Source organism: Canis lupus, chromosome 2 (assembly GCF_011100685.1).
Source record: "Canis lupus familiaris isolate Mischka breed German Shepherd chromosome 2, alternate assembly UU_Cfam_GSD_1.0, whole genome shotgun sequence".
NCBI classification, from domain to species: Eukaryota; Metazoa; Chordata; class Mammalia; order Carnivora; family Canidae; genus Canis; species Canis lupus.
The window spans coordinates 39,666,450-39,681,308 of NC_049223.1; the positions used below are offsets into that span (position 1 = coordinate 39,666,450).

Consider the following 14,859-nt stretch of genomic DNA (forward strand, 5'->3'; position numbering starts at 1 on the left):
TCGAAGCCCAAAGGTGAGTTGGAAAAAGCATGGCCTTGGCATCAGACATATCTTGATCTGAATTCCAGATCAACTGCTTGCTATCTGGTGACTTGGCCAAAACACTTAACCTTTCCCAAGACTCCTTTGCCTAATCTATAAAATAGCAGTAAGAATAGTAACAGCCACATAGGATTGATGTGGAGATGAAATGAGAGAAGATGTGTAAAGTGCTTACACAAGGGTTCGTGATATAGAAGAGAAACTGAGACACAGGAGAATTTAAGTGATTTCTCAAGGTCACACCGAATTATAATGACGCCAACAACTGACTTTTACTATGACCTCTATGACAGGTCAGATCTTTAACCTTCTAGTCCGGGGCTTTTCCCACTAGAGACCTGAGTTCTTGTTAAAATCTTAGGTTCTCAATAATATCCTTGAGGCCAAAGGAACAGTAAGATAAAGGTGACATTAAGAAGACTAGGTGATTGTTAGTTTTTAGTTTATTGACCATCACCCCAACTACCACTATCACCCTTATTACAATCACCACTACCAGCATCCCCACCACCACCATCACCCTCAGTACAATCTCCATCTCCATCATCCCTACCACCATGACCATCACCACTATCACCACCACCACCACCATCCCCACCACCACTGTCTCCATCATCACCACTATCATCACCACTGTCAACACAGCACCATTACCAATTCCATCCCAAAAGGAAAGACAGTATGGTTTCTTCTTCTTTGTTAAGTATTTACTGAGTGCTAACAACCTGGCAGGCACTGTACTGAGGACTTGACATGTCTCACCTCACTTAATCCTGACAGTAACCCTCTGAAGTAGATACTATTATTCTCAACAAGGAGGTATTATTACTGTCACCTTCATTTTAAAATGAGGACATGGAGGTGGAAGGAGTTACGGTACATTATCCAAAGGCACACAGCTGACACATGGCAGTGTCTGCAGTAGAATCCATATCTGATAGAAAAACTCATGCTCTTCATGCTAAGCTATCAGCATGTAAGAAAAGGCATTTGGAAACAGTTAGTGTTGGCTTATATATACGTTAGGGGTTGTTTTTCTGAATTTTAGTATTCAGATTCCAGTTTTCAGCCCCCAGTTGCCCTTACCACAGGCTGTTAGATAACAGCCCTGAACAATCAGCATTTAATAAGTGCCCAGACCTCTGCAAGATGTAGAGAGCATCCCAAGTACGCAGACACTCACATTCTCAGTGGGGGACACTAGGATCCAATTCCATGGAAAGCAAACGATTTCTAAACAGTAGCACAGAACACGATTAAGCCCTCAGTCAGAGATGTGCTCAAGCAAATACCTGTTGGTACAAAATAGAGATAGAAGAGGCATGGAGAGGTGAAAGAAAGAGAGAGAGAAGGGCTTGAGGACAGGAGACCATGCCTCCCGTGGAAAGGGGGACCTGCTCATCAGAGCCAGGCAGCTGGTGCCAGGATGGGGCACAGACCTCAATGCACCAGATCTTTGAATTTTTTTAAAAGACATACGAAGTCCTAATTTTTAAATGCCATCACCTGATTCTTATGTGTTGGCAACTAAGTCAAACTCTCAAACATCCTGCAGATGAAATCATGCCACCAGGTGTCCAGGTTGGGAATTCTGCTCTGAGGATACAATGCCATTATGAAACTTTTGAGGGATGCCTGGGTGGCTCAGTGGTTAAGCATCTGCCTTTGGCTCCAGGCGTGATCCTGGAGTCCTGAGATCGAGTCCCACATCAGGCTCCCCGCATGGAGCCTGCTTCTCCCTCTGCCTGTGTGTCTGCCTCTCTCCTTCTGTGTCTCATGAATAAATAAATAAAATCTTTAAAAAAAAAAAAGAAAAGAAAAGAAAAGAAACTTTTGAGTTGGAGTAGGTAGAGAGGTGCCTCACAGAAGAGGTGGGCCTGGAGTTAGGCCTTAATGGCAGGTGGAGAGGAGAGAGGGAAGGCATACCTCTTGTACTTTCCAGAGGGGACCACAGCCTCTGGCTTCGGCCCTTTTCTCCCATTTCTCCTAGGTGATTTCCCATTTTTCAGTTCTCAATTTAAATAGCTCTGCCTCGAGGAGGCCTTCCCTGGCTGCCCCATTGCAGCTACAGTGAGAGCGCACTCCACACCCCTAGCATCTTACACTTTGGCCAGCACAGCACTTGTTTTAACCCATCTGTCTGTCGGGGCACTTTTGTCTGCTCTTGGATTCATGGCACCTCACAGCATGATGCATAGTAGGCCCTCAGAGCAGACACAGATCTCTGCGGAGTGAACACAGAAATGAGGGTTATTAAGCAGGGACAAGTACTGAGCAAGAGCATGAGTCAAGTCCCAGGGAAAACAGCACAGCTCCACCTCACCTGGGTCCTTTTGCTCTCCTTTCTCTTGCAGCAAGTCAAAACCGTGAGATTTCAGAATTACAGCCCTCCTCCTGCCAAGCAGTACACCTCCCATCCCACCTCAGGAAAGCCTGAACAGCCTGCCACCCTGAAGGGGTCCCAGCCTGAAGCAGCCCCCTCAGGCCCAGAGATGACCGTCCTATTCGCCCACCGAAGCGGCTGCCATTCTGGACAGCAAACAGACCTCCGAAGGAAGTCAAGTTTGGGCAAGACCATGACCCCGGTGCCCGCTGCCTCGGCCATACAGACCGTGTTCCCCAGCAAATGAATCTACAGGTGGCTTTTCTCAGACCCCAAAGAGGTGAATTGCATTTAAATACAGTCTGCCTCCACTGAGGGAGTCCTGCCATTCTTTGGGTACTCAAACACGGGTCCTCGTTCTGTCCATTTTACCTCTGGGAAAGGAAAGGGGTGAGCAAGGATCCATGTCCTAGGTGGGAAGATAAAGCATGTGGCCTATGAACATAATGATTTGATGCAAGGCCACTACTCAGACCAAAGAGTGGGAGACAGTCTTGGCTGCCCTCTTCCCCAGAATGGAGTGTGCAGCCTCATCCCTTGTGTTCTGTGTAGAATTTCTGTGGTGCCCTAAATGGGGCTTCAGCCATGGGTGTCACAATGGTCGGAATGTTGGCATTCCTTCTTTGACCTCATCACCCTGTTCTGAACAAGCACCAAAACGGCTTCTGCCATCTTTTGGAGCCCCAACACTGGCCACCAGTGACTGCCATGGTGTTCCCTCCACTGAGTCATAATCCTTGCTGCAAAGGAGGAATCTGGGGAAGGATGTGTGATGGATACTCTGATCATTCTGAGAATCCTCTAAAACCAAAAGGAGTCAGCTTATTGGATTTGGTCCAAACAAGAAGGTCAGAGAGAAAGCTATGATCATATTTTAAACTTCTCAGTCTATTTTCCCACATATAATCCTACATGATAGATAGGCAGGAAATACAGAGCTGCAGGCAAGGTCCTGTATGGAATTAGGGGTAATTCATTCATTCTGGCTCTAGTCTGACTTCCCCAAGAAAACACAGCGTGCTTCAAAACTGTGTAAGGAGTGTGAGTTTAGATGTATATTTTATTTGCATTATGACATTATTTACTGTCTCTTTTATTTGGGATAGACTAGCTGTTTCACTGGGTTGTGGAATAGGGTAGTAAGGTAAAGGAGAAGATGCCAGTGCAAGGCTGCATTGGGGACACTTCCTAGAGGACAGCTGGTCTTACAGGGATGGGGCCAAGAAGGTTGGAGAGGGAAGGGGACACAGAGGAGAAGAGGGAGGGTGGAGAGAAGCTGGGAGTGTGTGTGAGAGAGAGAAAGACAGGGCAGGGGGTATCAAGGAAGAAGACAAAAGGGGAAGAAGAGTGACTTCGACACTCCTGACAAGTGGGGACAGAAGGATGGAGCCTGCAAAACCAGGTGACCCCACAGAGATGGGGCTGAAGCAAGCGCCATATAAACAAGGCTGAGGGGGCACCCTGGAGAGCTGAGGCAGTGTTGTAAGACAACCCATTAATTCTCATTAGACCTGACTGCTGTGATTTAACTTTTATTGCATGCCCATCAGGGTGAGCACGTTAGTGCATAAATGCCATTTACCACTAAGCCTGGGTGTCATTAGAAAAAACAAGGCAGGTCTAATTAGACCTTTTTCCTGGACAGTTCTTGAAATCCTGAGATTAAAAATATTTATCTTCTACATACCCTCCCCCCACACACACACACATTCATGCACTTGGCAAACTGAACTGTCCACATACTTTTCTGGATATTAATAAAATGAAAGCAAAACCATAATCCTGCCAAGGAATACTGCTCAGGTGTCAGAACTTTGGGGTTGGTAGAGCCAACATGGTAACAGGTTCTAGTGTTTCTGTGAGATATCACCCTTATCTGCTCCAAAGAATGAACATGACCAACTCCTTGCCTCACTGAGCTGAATATAATTATCCAGATGGAGAACTAGGACAAAGTCACAAGGACAGGGAGGCATCCTATGATTTGTCAAGTTCGTAAGCTGCTGCTTTACTCAAAAGAACACCCTCTATGAGTTTAGCAATCTACACCCAGAATGGCAGATACATGATATGACCAGCCAAGCAAATATTTAGACTGTGCCTCAGTAGCAGTGGATCCAGTTAATTTTTAACTGTGTAGTTGACAAGCATTGTGTGTACAAGAGTAATGAAGACAGTCCTTGCCTTCCACACAAAACAGAATATTCTTCCAGTTGCCCACTGCCTTTATAGGGTAGTCTTTTTGAGAAATGTAAACAACTCCAAAGGCTTGCTACCCCCATTCGACTCTTCACTAACACCCAGCATCACACTTAGTCCCTCTCCAACCAAACTCCATCTCTGTGGAATCATAGGAGGATTTGAAAGGAGCAAGAGAGTGTTTTATCCAAGTAAAAGTTGGAACTCATTGGCACCTCCAATCATTTATTCCACCAATGGGTTTCAGACAATTCCCATGTGTTGGGCACTGCAGTGAGGACAACAGATACATCCTATCCTATAATGTCTGGTGTAACCTCATAAGACAACTGTAAATAGTCCCCAGTACAGAGCCAAGGAAACAGGCCCACAGGGTAACCACAGATAGTAGCAGAGTGGTTTTGACAGCTGCCTACGCACCAAGTTCAAGCTGTCTGACTTCAAAGCCCAACATGGGACTATGCTTTATGAATTAAGGGACCATCCTTGAACCCAGACCACTGGCTTCCAACTGCAGGGATATGACATAGTGCAATGGTAGCAAATGCAGGTTCTGCTACATGCAGACTGAGTTCAAATCCCCATTTTCCACTTGCTAGCCATGTGATGTTAGGTAAGTCACTTAACCTTTCTGAGCTTTGTTTTCTTCTATAGGAATGATAATTGTGCCAGTCTCATTGGGCTATCGTGAGGATTAACTGACATAATATTATGAAGTGACATAGTACACACCTCACACATGTCAGACTTGAATGCTTTTAAGGAAACAGGCCACTGACATTCCAGGTAAGAAAGACTAAAGGAATGGCATGTCCAGGACAGTGGTGCTAAAACGAAACAAATATTGCCCCATCACAGAGGTCAGAGCACAGGGTAGTCTGAGTCCTGAAGGATGAATAAGGAGTCAGATAGAAAAAGGGTGGAGGAAGGGCATCCCAAGCAGAGAAAGAAGCATTTAGCACTTGGATTTAAATGCAGCAAGCAAGCCAAGTTCTCTTATAGTTAGAGAAATCCACTCCTTCGTGGAACATTCCAGAGATCCCAGGTGGAACTGAGTACCTCATATCTGAAGCCAAATATCCCAACCTGTGAGAGCTCCATCCCTCAGCCAAGACTCAGAGTCACTAGGAAGGTGCCTCTTTGCCTCATGATCGCCCCCTGGCATCCCAGGGCTAGGAAAGGTGCTGAGGGTAGGCTCTGATTGGGGAGTGCGGGGTAAGAGGGACATCTGAGAGGTGACAGAGGGGCACAATCAGCTGAGTACAGACTCCTAGGGCCACACTTGAGGAAATGGTCTCCTTAAGCAGCATCAGGACCCGCACCTAGAGCTTGTCTATGTCCTTTCTCATGTGGGACCAGCTACACCTCCTCTACCCACCATCATTCCACAGACAGGGCTTTTGGAGCAGAAACAGTTTAAAGCAGTGCCCCATCTGTGAGTTGGCTAAATCAAAAACTGACTCAATAAAAACATGGTGCACTGACTTCCAGCTTCTCTTGAAAACTCAGAAGATCTGTCCATGCCAGGCCTGCAGTTCCCAAACAGAAGCAATGCAGTGGTACTGGGTCAGGGGCAAGCTTTAGTTAGATGGACACGCATACTTAAATTTGCTGCAGCCCCACCAGTCTGCTTCACTCACTCACATGACCTACACCTGAATTAGGCATGTTCTCCTAGAGTCTGTGTACCATATTTCACTGCACAGTCTTCAGGGATGCCTTGAAAATTAGAGCTAGACCCTTAGAATCAGCTGATCCAGGCACTTGGGTCTCATGAGCATAGTAAGCTTAGTCTGGGCCTGACAGTATCATTCAGTAGTTTTAAGGTGGGGTCTAGGCATCTGTGTCGTCAGCGTAAAGTGATCCTGATGTATAAGAACTAAACCTGTCTTTCTCGTATTGTACAGTAGGGTGGAAATGTATCCACAATGGTTGCCAATATATTGAACAACGCCTGTTATGATAGCTGAACAGTGGATGCTCTGAGCTCCCCAAGGCGTCTCTCCACTCCTGCTCCCTGGCCCTTTCTCCACGTTCTCCCCATCACTCTACCTTTCAATAGCCAAAGGGCTCGGGCCATGTGCAGCTGAGACCTTCAGCAGTAAAGCTCTCCTTCATTGTCATTGGCTGGTGCCTACACCACACTGGTCGTTGACTATCTTGACTGGTACCCTGTTATACAGAATAAGGCCCAGAGACGTCCTTCAGAGACCAAGAGCACTGCTCTCAGCCCAGCACTCTGCCCAGCCCACATCCGAGCCACTGCTCAGCCCCTGACAATTACTTCCATCAGGCCTGTGGCTCAGGACAGGAGCTGACTTGGAGGGCGGGCAGTTCCTTGCTCACTGGTCTGCCTTTTCACAGGTACCAGCAATGCCTTTGAGCTTCCCAGCTCCTCTGGCATCAGTTAAGCAGATATGGAAGTTGCTTGTTGCAATAAGATGAGTGGGCATGATCCTCACCCTCTCGCCCTCCTCTGCCCATACAGACCAGCCACATGGCCTCTGGACTCCCTTCCTGGGAAGTGAACAGCTGTGGCAGGCAGAAGAGCAAAGTTCTATCAAGTCTCTCCACTGGGAGCAAGTGCTGAGCAAGCTCAGCTAACCCAGGGCCAGCAGCTGCTGCCATGGGCACCTCTCTTGTTTACATCTTCACAGTAGAGACCCCGGTTTCTGCCTTTGGCTGAGGGAAGGGAATGTTAGCACTTTCAGCACCCTCTCAGGTGACCACAAATGACAGTCACTCAGGGAATGTGTTGGGCAGGCAAGACCCAACGACAGGAGTTAGCTCCAAAGGTACCTATAGCAGCTCGGTGTCCCTGAGAATAAATCTTGTAAGGACATTTTGCTTGAAATAGAACAATGTTCAATGATCAAGCCATCAAGCCATAGTATAGTGTCCTGGACCAGAGCAGAAACAAAATGTTCTCAGGAAGCCCTTCTGCCTTTGACAAATAGAATTGGGCAGAAGTGGGATCAAAGGTAGTGGGGGTGGGGGCATGAAGGAGCATTGCAGATTCACCCATCCATCCATCCATCCATCCATCCATCCATCCCTCCATCCATTCAGCACCAGTTGTCCATCAGCCACTCTGGATCAAGCTCGGTGACAGATGGTGGGGATTCAGTCGTTCCACAGGAGAGAGAAAATCCATATGGGCCTCGCAGACTGGTGTTTCTTATTAATTTTAACTGGATTTGGGGGCTCCTTTCTGCCTTTCTCCCTTTTTTAATTCAATGGCATATGTGTGTGTGTGTGTGTGTGTGTGTGTGTATCCTATATATATAGGATTGTGAAATAACCATATACCAACCATCTAGCTTTTTTAAAAATAATCATAATCCATTCCATTGAAGCCTGCTGTGTGCTTCATCCAATCTCATTCAGTCTTCCCCTCCTCCCCACTTTCCTCACAACCACTGTCCTCAACCCCATGCTTATCACCCATTGTAAGTTTTCCACACATGTACCATATGGAATTTTCAGTGCGGCTTATAGATCTCAGTGAACACTAGTCAGAGCAGATATTGCAACCGGAGGCCATAGAAGCCCCGCCGAATATGTGAACTCCCATCTGGCCTCTGTCACTGGGATGCCAAGGCTTTGAGTCATTGCTGGGAATTGAGATTTTGATGTACAGCATGTCTGGTTTTGAGAGGTTCTAGTTGAGAGGGATTTTTATATGATTCTTCCCAGTACAGTTGTTTAGAGAGATCATGCTGCTCACGAACAGGTAAAATATGGTTTGTGGCTGTGCTCGAACTGAGTATAGGGCTTTCCAGGCGGCTAAGAACCTTGTGAAGTCTGCAGGGAAAAGCTGTTCTTGTCCTCTGACTACAGATCAAGAAACTGAGATTCACATGTTGCAATGCTTTATTTAATGTTTCATGATTAGTTTGAGATGATAGGGGACTACTAAATTAAAAAAAAAAAAAGTATAACTCATCATCCAGCAATAATTGTCACCGTTTACTGAGCACCTACTATGTACCAAGAACTTTACATGCATTATGCCACCTAATTCTGTCCAGCCCCATGAGAGGAAGAATTGCATTATCCTGTTTTAGAGATTACAGTTAAGGTTCAGAGGTCAAATGATCAGTCTAAGGCAACAAGGACTAGAATCTCTAAGCCCAGACCTTAACCTTAAATCACCACATCCCTCTAGTTCAATGGCAACTATTAATAGCATGGTTGAGGCTGGAGAGGATAGACAAATGGGTATGTGCTTCTGAAATCACAGGCATGAGGATGGGGACAGGGACAGAGGATGATTTACTTCAGAGGGTCCAGCCCACCCAGATTAAAATACAAGGGTCTTGTCATCAAGAAGTCATGGTGGAAAGGAAGGTAACTGAGAGTGTTCTCTAAAGAGATATCCAAAAAGCAAATGTACCCCTGCTGCAAGGGCACCTAGACACAGCCAAGCAAAATGTAAACCAAGCTTACAGTGTGGTTTTGGATCATTGACGTCAATGCACAATAGTCATTTTGCATTCCCTAGATCTCTCCCTCTTCATGAGTTTATTTCTGGTTTTGCCTGTACTCACTCTAAATGATACAGAAAAGAGACAAAAAGATGGGGGATATGATCTCCAAAATGACCCTCCACTTTAATCTTCTCTGTGGGAACAAGAAAGCTTGAGAGCACTGCAAGAACATCTTCCAGTATTCCATGCTGGTATTTATCCAAAGTTCAAAGGCGATTACTTTCAGGGGTAAATACATACCCCCAGATGCAAGGTAATTATGCAAATAGGGTCACTGCTGGATGGACAAGAGCTAGGGCCCAGTAAGGACTAAAAGGATGCTAGCCAAGACCCAGGGAGAAAGGCAAAAGGCATTTGCAAAAGCCATCTTGTGTATCCTCAGTTAATGCTATTAGCATTAGTGCTAGATTGACCGATTTGATGAAGGACATTTGTGACGTCAGAGTTTGATTGCTGGAGGTCCCGTGTGTTCTGGAGGCCAGAGCCACCCTGATGCCCTCCCCATGAAAACAGTGACTCCCCAAACCACCCAAGAGGATTGTGAGAGCTGATGGCATTCAGGAGACCTTCACAAATAAAGCAAAAGCAAGTTTGAACCTAAAAGTAAGGAGGCAGCAAAAACACCTGGAGGACCAAAGAGGATTCAAAGCGGTATCACCTACCAAGGAATGTAGCCACCCCCGATTCCCAGCCCTTCCCCACTCCCAGTTCCTCAGGGAGATGTTTTACATCTCTGTCAAGGAGAGAGCTGGGAAAACTTCCCTGCATGAAGAGGACATGTCAGTCACAGCTCGAGAGAGATAGCACCAGCTTCCGTGACGAGGAACAGAGCAGTCAGTCAGAAGGGGCGACACTGGTTGGAAGGGAAATTTAGATATCAGAACCACATTTCCAAATATCCCATTCTGCACATTCTATTTATAAGCTCGATTCTTTTTTAAGCTTAAGCTGTTTTTAGATGTTGGCAGTTCTGAGAGCCTAGGACTTCTTCATTATGGAGACCTTGAACAAAGGACTAGATTTTAAAGCTTTGGTCAACAAGGATTTGGGGGTAGCTACACCAGCTATGTTCCCAATCCACTAGAACTTCATAAGATATGGAGAAGCGATATAACATACTTGCTCGGGTGAGTGATGGGTTTTGGAACCAAATCATCTGGGGTTTTGTCCCAGCTTTGTCACTCCCTAGTTATATTTCCTGTGGCACATGACTAAAGTTACAACACCTCCCTAAGCACATTTTCCATCTGTCAAATGGGTATCAGAACCTCCACCTCCTAGGTTTCTCAGCAGGATTAAATGAAATCATGTATGTACCTCTCCGATTGTTGGGGTACAGTGAAGTGTTAAATAAATGGTAGTTATGACCAATAAATGGATATGGAGGCACAATTCAAGATTGGAAAGTACAATAAAGAAGCTAGGCTCTATCGTATGAACAGGAATGAACAGGAATGAGGGTGTGCTTCAGTTGTCAGGGGGCTTCGAGGACAAGAAGCAGTTTCTAAAAGATGTTAGCACAGAGAAACATCATTTGCCATGTGGAGAGAAAGCACCTGGGCGCTGGAATCACAAGTCCTCATGTTCAAATCCTGGTCTTCTGGGCGCTCTGATCTTGGACCAAGCTACCTAACCTGAGACTTTCTTGACTCATCTGAAGAGTGGAAACAATATATCAGCACCTCATAGGATTATAGGGCATGTGAAGGGAGCAGGGAGATGCTGGCACACTCAAGGAGCCCTACAAGGGACAGCTGTCAGAGGAGTCCACAGGTACCCAGAGGCTTGGAAGCAGCTGAGCAGGGGAAATGCTAAGTATAAGAACAGCCTCTTGCTGGCTGCCATTTGGTAGATGTGTCCCCAATGCCAGGTACTGAGCTAACCCCTCAGAGGGTCACTCAGAGGGCGGTGAAGAGCACAGCATCAGGTGGCCTGATGCAAATCCAGGCTCGGCGTTTCCTCCCTGTGCCACCACAGTGGGCAAGTCATTTAATCTGCCCAGTCTTTAGTCCCCTTGCTTGCAAGATGCCTGAAGTAAGTTCTTTGAGAGGTGTGGTAGGGAGGAAATGAGAAGATGGACGTAAAGTCATGAGCACGGCGCCCGGCACGTAGGAAACGCTGTGTGGTGGTAGCCGTCGTGGTTATTCACATGCATGTTTCTCTGTGAATCCTCACAACAATTCCATGAGCTAAGTGTTAGGATCCCCTATTTATTAGCTCAAACAACTGGGGCTCGGAGGATAAGCACTTGTCTAGGGTCACCATAAGGAAGCAGCAGGGCTGGCTCTGCAAGACTCGAAATCTCGGATTTCTGTTCTCTCCACTTTTCACATAAGCTGGTAAACAGCTCGGGGCTAAGGTCATAGGACAGTTATTTTAAATGCACCTTATGCCATAATGCTCATCCGTCTTTTCTTGTGTGATTTTCCCCACCACCTCGCCTCCTCAGCTGTTGGAGATGGAAGGTGTAGGGCTGTCAGTGCGCCTGAGCCCAGCCAGTGAGCACACTGGGGCTGCGTCTTTGGGAACTTGCAGCCTCACAAGGTGGCAGCATTGATGAAATGTCCACTGTCCTGTGCAGCGAGGTCTCACACGGACATGCTTCCAGCTGGCTGTGATTTCGATAAAATGCCCTCCTCCCCGGTGCCAATTAACGGAAATTAAATGTGCCTGGCACACTTCCTCATTCAGAAAATGCATGTGCCAATGAGTTCAACTGCTAGACACACCATGATGACCACGGGACTGCAGGCCAACATCCCAGTTCTCACTCTTCTCCATTTAAAGTCACAGAGTATTTTCCTCCTTGGTAGACATCAGTGTCACCTCGCTCATTTATCTGTTTATTTCCATCCAACAAATACCGACTGAGCACCTACCATGTGCAGGTTTTGTGCCATACCATTGGGATGCAGCAGTGAACAATGCAAGCAAAGTTCCTGCCTTCGTGAAGGCGGGCAAATGGTAAGCAAACTGCTTCTACATGACAGATGTTATGAAGGACACAAAGTGATTGGACAAAGACTGGCTGAGGGGGACGGGCTACATTAGGTAGAATGGCCAGGAAAGGTTTCTCCAAGGATGTGACATGTGAACTGCGATTGAAGACCAAGAAGGAACCAGACATGCAGTGTGGCAAGGTGAACAGAAACAAGCTCAGACGTCAGGAAATTCATTCATTTATCCAGCAGGTTGGATCATATGATAAATATGTGTTGAACCAACAATGGAAGAATAGGTCAATCTTCTTTGTTCCTATCAAGAAGGACCCTCATAGGCAGGAGGAGCTCCGGGGAGATGCCACAGCATAGAGGCAAGTGGCTGCCCTTTCTCCAGCCCCGTTCCCCTTCTTGAAAATAAGGGGCTGTGCCTAAGCCCTAGCATTCCAGGCCTGTAGGCTCGGAACACCTTCCAAGGGGATTGGCTCTCCCAGCTTTTTAAGCAGTGACTGTGTGGCAAGCACAAAGCAATCTGTCATTTTTTTTAAAGCAGTCAGGATGGTTGGTTGTAGTCCAGGCATGTCATCTGCTTCATTGTCATTAGGATGTACGTACCGAATTACATACTGAATTTCCATGAGCCCTCACCTAGTCTGAAAACACTATTAGTTGGGAGCTTCCTTCCTCCTCCCTTCTTCCCATCTCTTCCCTCTGCTCCTCCCCACCCCCAGGCCCAATCCTTCTCTGGCAGAGCAGGGAAGAGCCCAGGCTACAGAACTGAAACACTTGATTTGTATCTCTGGTGTGACTTGCTGTGTGATTTTGGACTAGTCCATTCATTTCTCCAAGTCTCAATTTTCTCATCCATATAATGTAGAGGAAAATAAGAGAGACCATCTCACAGCAACCATCTAAAGTAAATACTCAGCTGTTATTATCCTTATTTTTAAATTAGTGCGGGAAATTGTCAGAACTCAATAGAGAGAACAGAGATCTGGGTCTTTAAGGCAAAGGAAACTCATCCAATGAGTGCCAATGAGCCTGTTTAATGATCTGTCTCCACCTGTGGTGTTTTCCATTCTTGGAGATAATCAAGAAGGAGGATCACAAGAAATAGCCTTCAAGAGGTCTTTTAATTTATCCTGATAGTTTCATGCCAACAATTACAGATCCCCTACTCTGTGCCAGACGCTATTCTATGTGCTTTACTTATATTTACTGATTCAAAAGTGTCATCACAACTACACAAAGTAAATACTATTATTATATACTATCCCCATTTTACGGATAAAGAAACTAAGACCTAGAGAGATAAGACAACTTCCACAGGGCCAGGAATTGGTGGATTTGGGGGCTAAACCCAGGCATTCTGACTCCAGTCAATGCTGCTGACTGCTTGCCCCCTCATTTAAGATGAAACCTAAAAGCTTTCCTGTAGACATCAGGTTTTTCTACTTCAAATAGACTTTTTCTCCTGAGCGCTCAGTCAACAAAGAGTTATTACCTGCCTAGCCCTAAAACCCTGGCCCACCAACACAGCACTAATAAGGGCTGCTGCCCAGGACTATGCAGTGGCAGCCCTAGGTAAGGTCACACCTCCCACCACTGATGGGATTTTCGGGGGCCTCGTAGAATGTCAGTCGATCTTAGAATTGAAGTTCTTTTCTCCAGCACTTAGCACAAACTGGAAGGCCAGATTAATGTGGCAGCCATCCTCCCCTTGGCAGTCCCCTCCTTATTCCTTTCCTGCCCCTGTGCTCCCCCTCGGAAACACCACGTCACAAGAAATGCAGTTAAAAGAGCAAACCAACCACCACTCCTCCCTTGCCATCCAGATGCAGTTGTCTCAGATAACCTGGCCTTCCATCTCGGAGGGTCCTGCTCCCAGCTGCCGACACCCCATCTGATTTGGGGATGACAGCATGCCATTATCTGAGCCCAAGTGACAATGACCTGTCCCCAAATCCCCAAAGGCACGTGCCCAGCCCTGGCACAGGCACCAACTTAGGTACGTGGAGAAGCAAGACCTATCCAACGCAGGTGCCCTCCCTTTTAAGGGCTAAAAAGTCACGAACAGCAGGACTAAACTCCTGCCCGCGTTTGGTGGTGTGCAGCGAAGAGCATGAGTGCAAATCCCGTGTAACTGGCACGGCGGGGGGCAGACCACACCCAGCGATCACAGACTGTTCGACTGTTCGCACCGGCTTCTCCCGCTGCTCTCAGGAGCAGCCACCTGGAGACTCTGCGTGGAGCACGTCCACAAGGGAGTCCTTGGGCATCGCATCCGCAGGCCCTGAGAGCTCAAGGAGGCACCTGCCTGCTGCAAACTCGGGCTTCCTGGGAACGGACTCTAGCAATGGAGCAGAGCCCTGCCTTTGGAGAGTGAGGGCTTGGGGGGCAAGTCTCCGTGTTTCCCATAAATCGCTGGCAAGATCGGCCCCACACCATCCTGCAGAAAACCAAACTGTGATCATGGTCGGAGTTTCCCCAAAGAGAAAACTGGTCTGTCCGATCAGCCGGAGTCCGCGGAGAAGAAAGCAGTCAACAGGCTGGATGGAAGCAACAGGGCAAAGCTGGCCGACTCCCTCTCCTGCCCGTGTCCGCTTCTACTGGGTTTTCAGGGGACGCACTCACTCATGGACAGGCTCTGAGGCTGACTTTCAGAAGGCAAGTCTTTCTCAACGCTCTTGAGCCAATTTCCCGTCAGCCTTTAGGCAGCCTGTCCCCCTTCCGCATGATCTGCTGGGGCTTCACTTGCACTCAGGAGGACCAGAGGCCAAGCAGCCAAGCCTTGGAGAGCTGTGGT

General features: G+C 47.1%; 1 protein-coding gene and 1 long non-coding RNA gene across 8 annotated transcripts in view; one reads left to right on the plus strand and one right to left on the minus strand.

The window, feature by feature from the left end:
* SH3RF2 (SH3 domain containing ring finger 2) overlaps positions 1–14,859 on the plus strand; it is a 133,964-nt gene that overhangs the window by 114,154 nt on the left and 4,951 nt on the right. For 4 of the 6 annotated variants that reach the window (XM_038530509.1, XM_038530508.1, XM_038530511.1 and 1 more), the window contains one exon: positions 2,397–2,705. In XM_038530509.1, the coding sequence (XP_038386437.1) occupies positions 2,397–2,672 (276 nt within the window). In that variant the 3' untranslated portion in view covers positions 2,673–2,705. Of the gene's footprint in view, positions 1–2,396; positions 2,706–5,278; positions 5,411–11,563; positions 12,701–14,859 lie in introns of those variants that run through there. The other 2 variants (XR_005355496.1, XM_038530510.1) reach the window with 2 other exon arrangements.
* Positions 376–3,023, minus strand: LOC111092096. Of its 2 annotated transcripts, XR_005355499.1 has the most exons (4): positions 2,798–3,023; positions 2,366–2,387; positions 2,146–2,266; positions 376–1,334 (listed from the first exon to the last, which is right to left on the minus strand). It is a non-coding gene; the product is annotated as an uncharacterized LOC111092096 (long non-coding RNA). The 2 variants fall into 2 exon arrangements; XR_005355498.1 differs by having other exon boundaries at positions 2,366–3,023.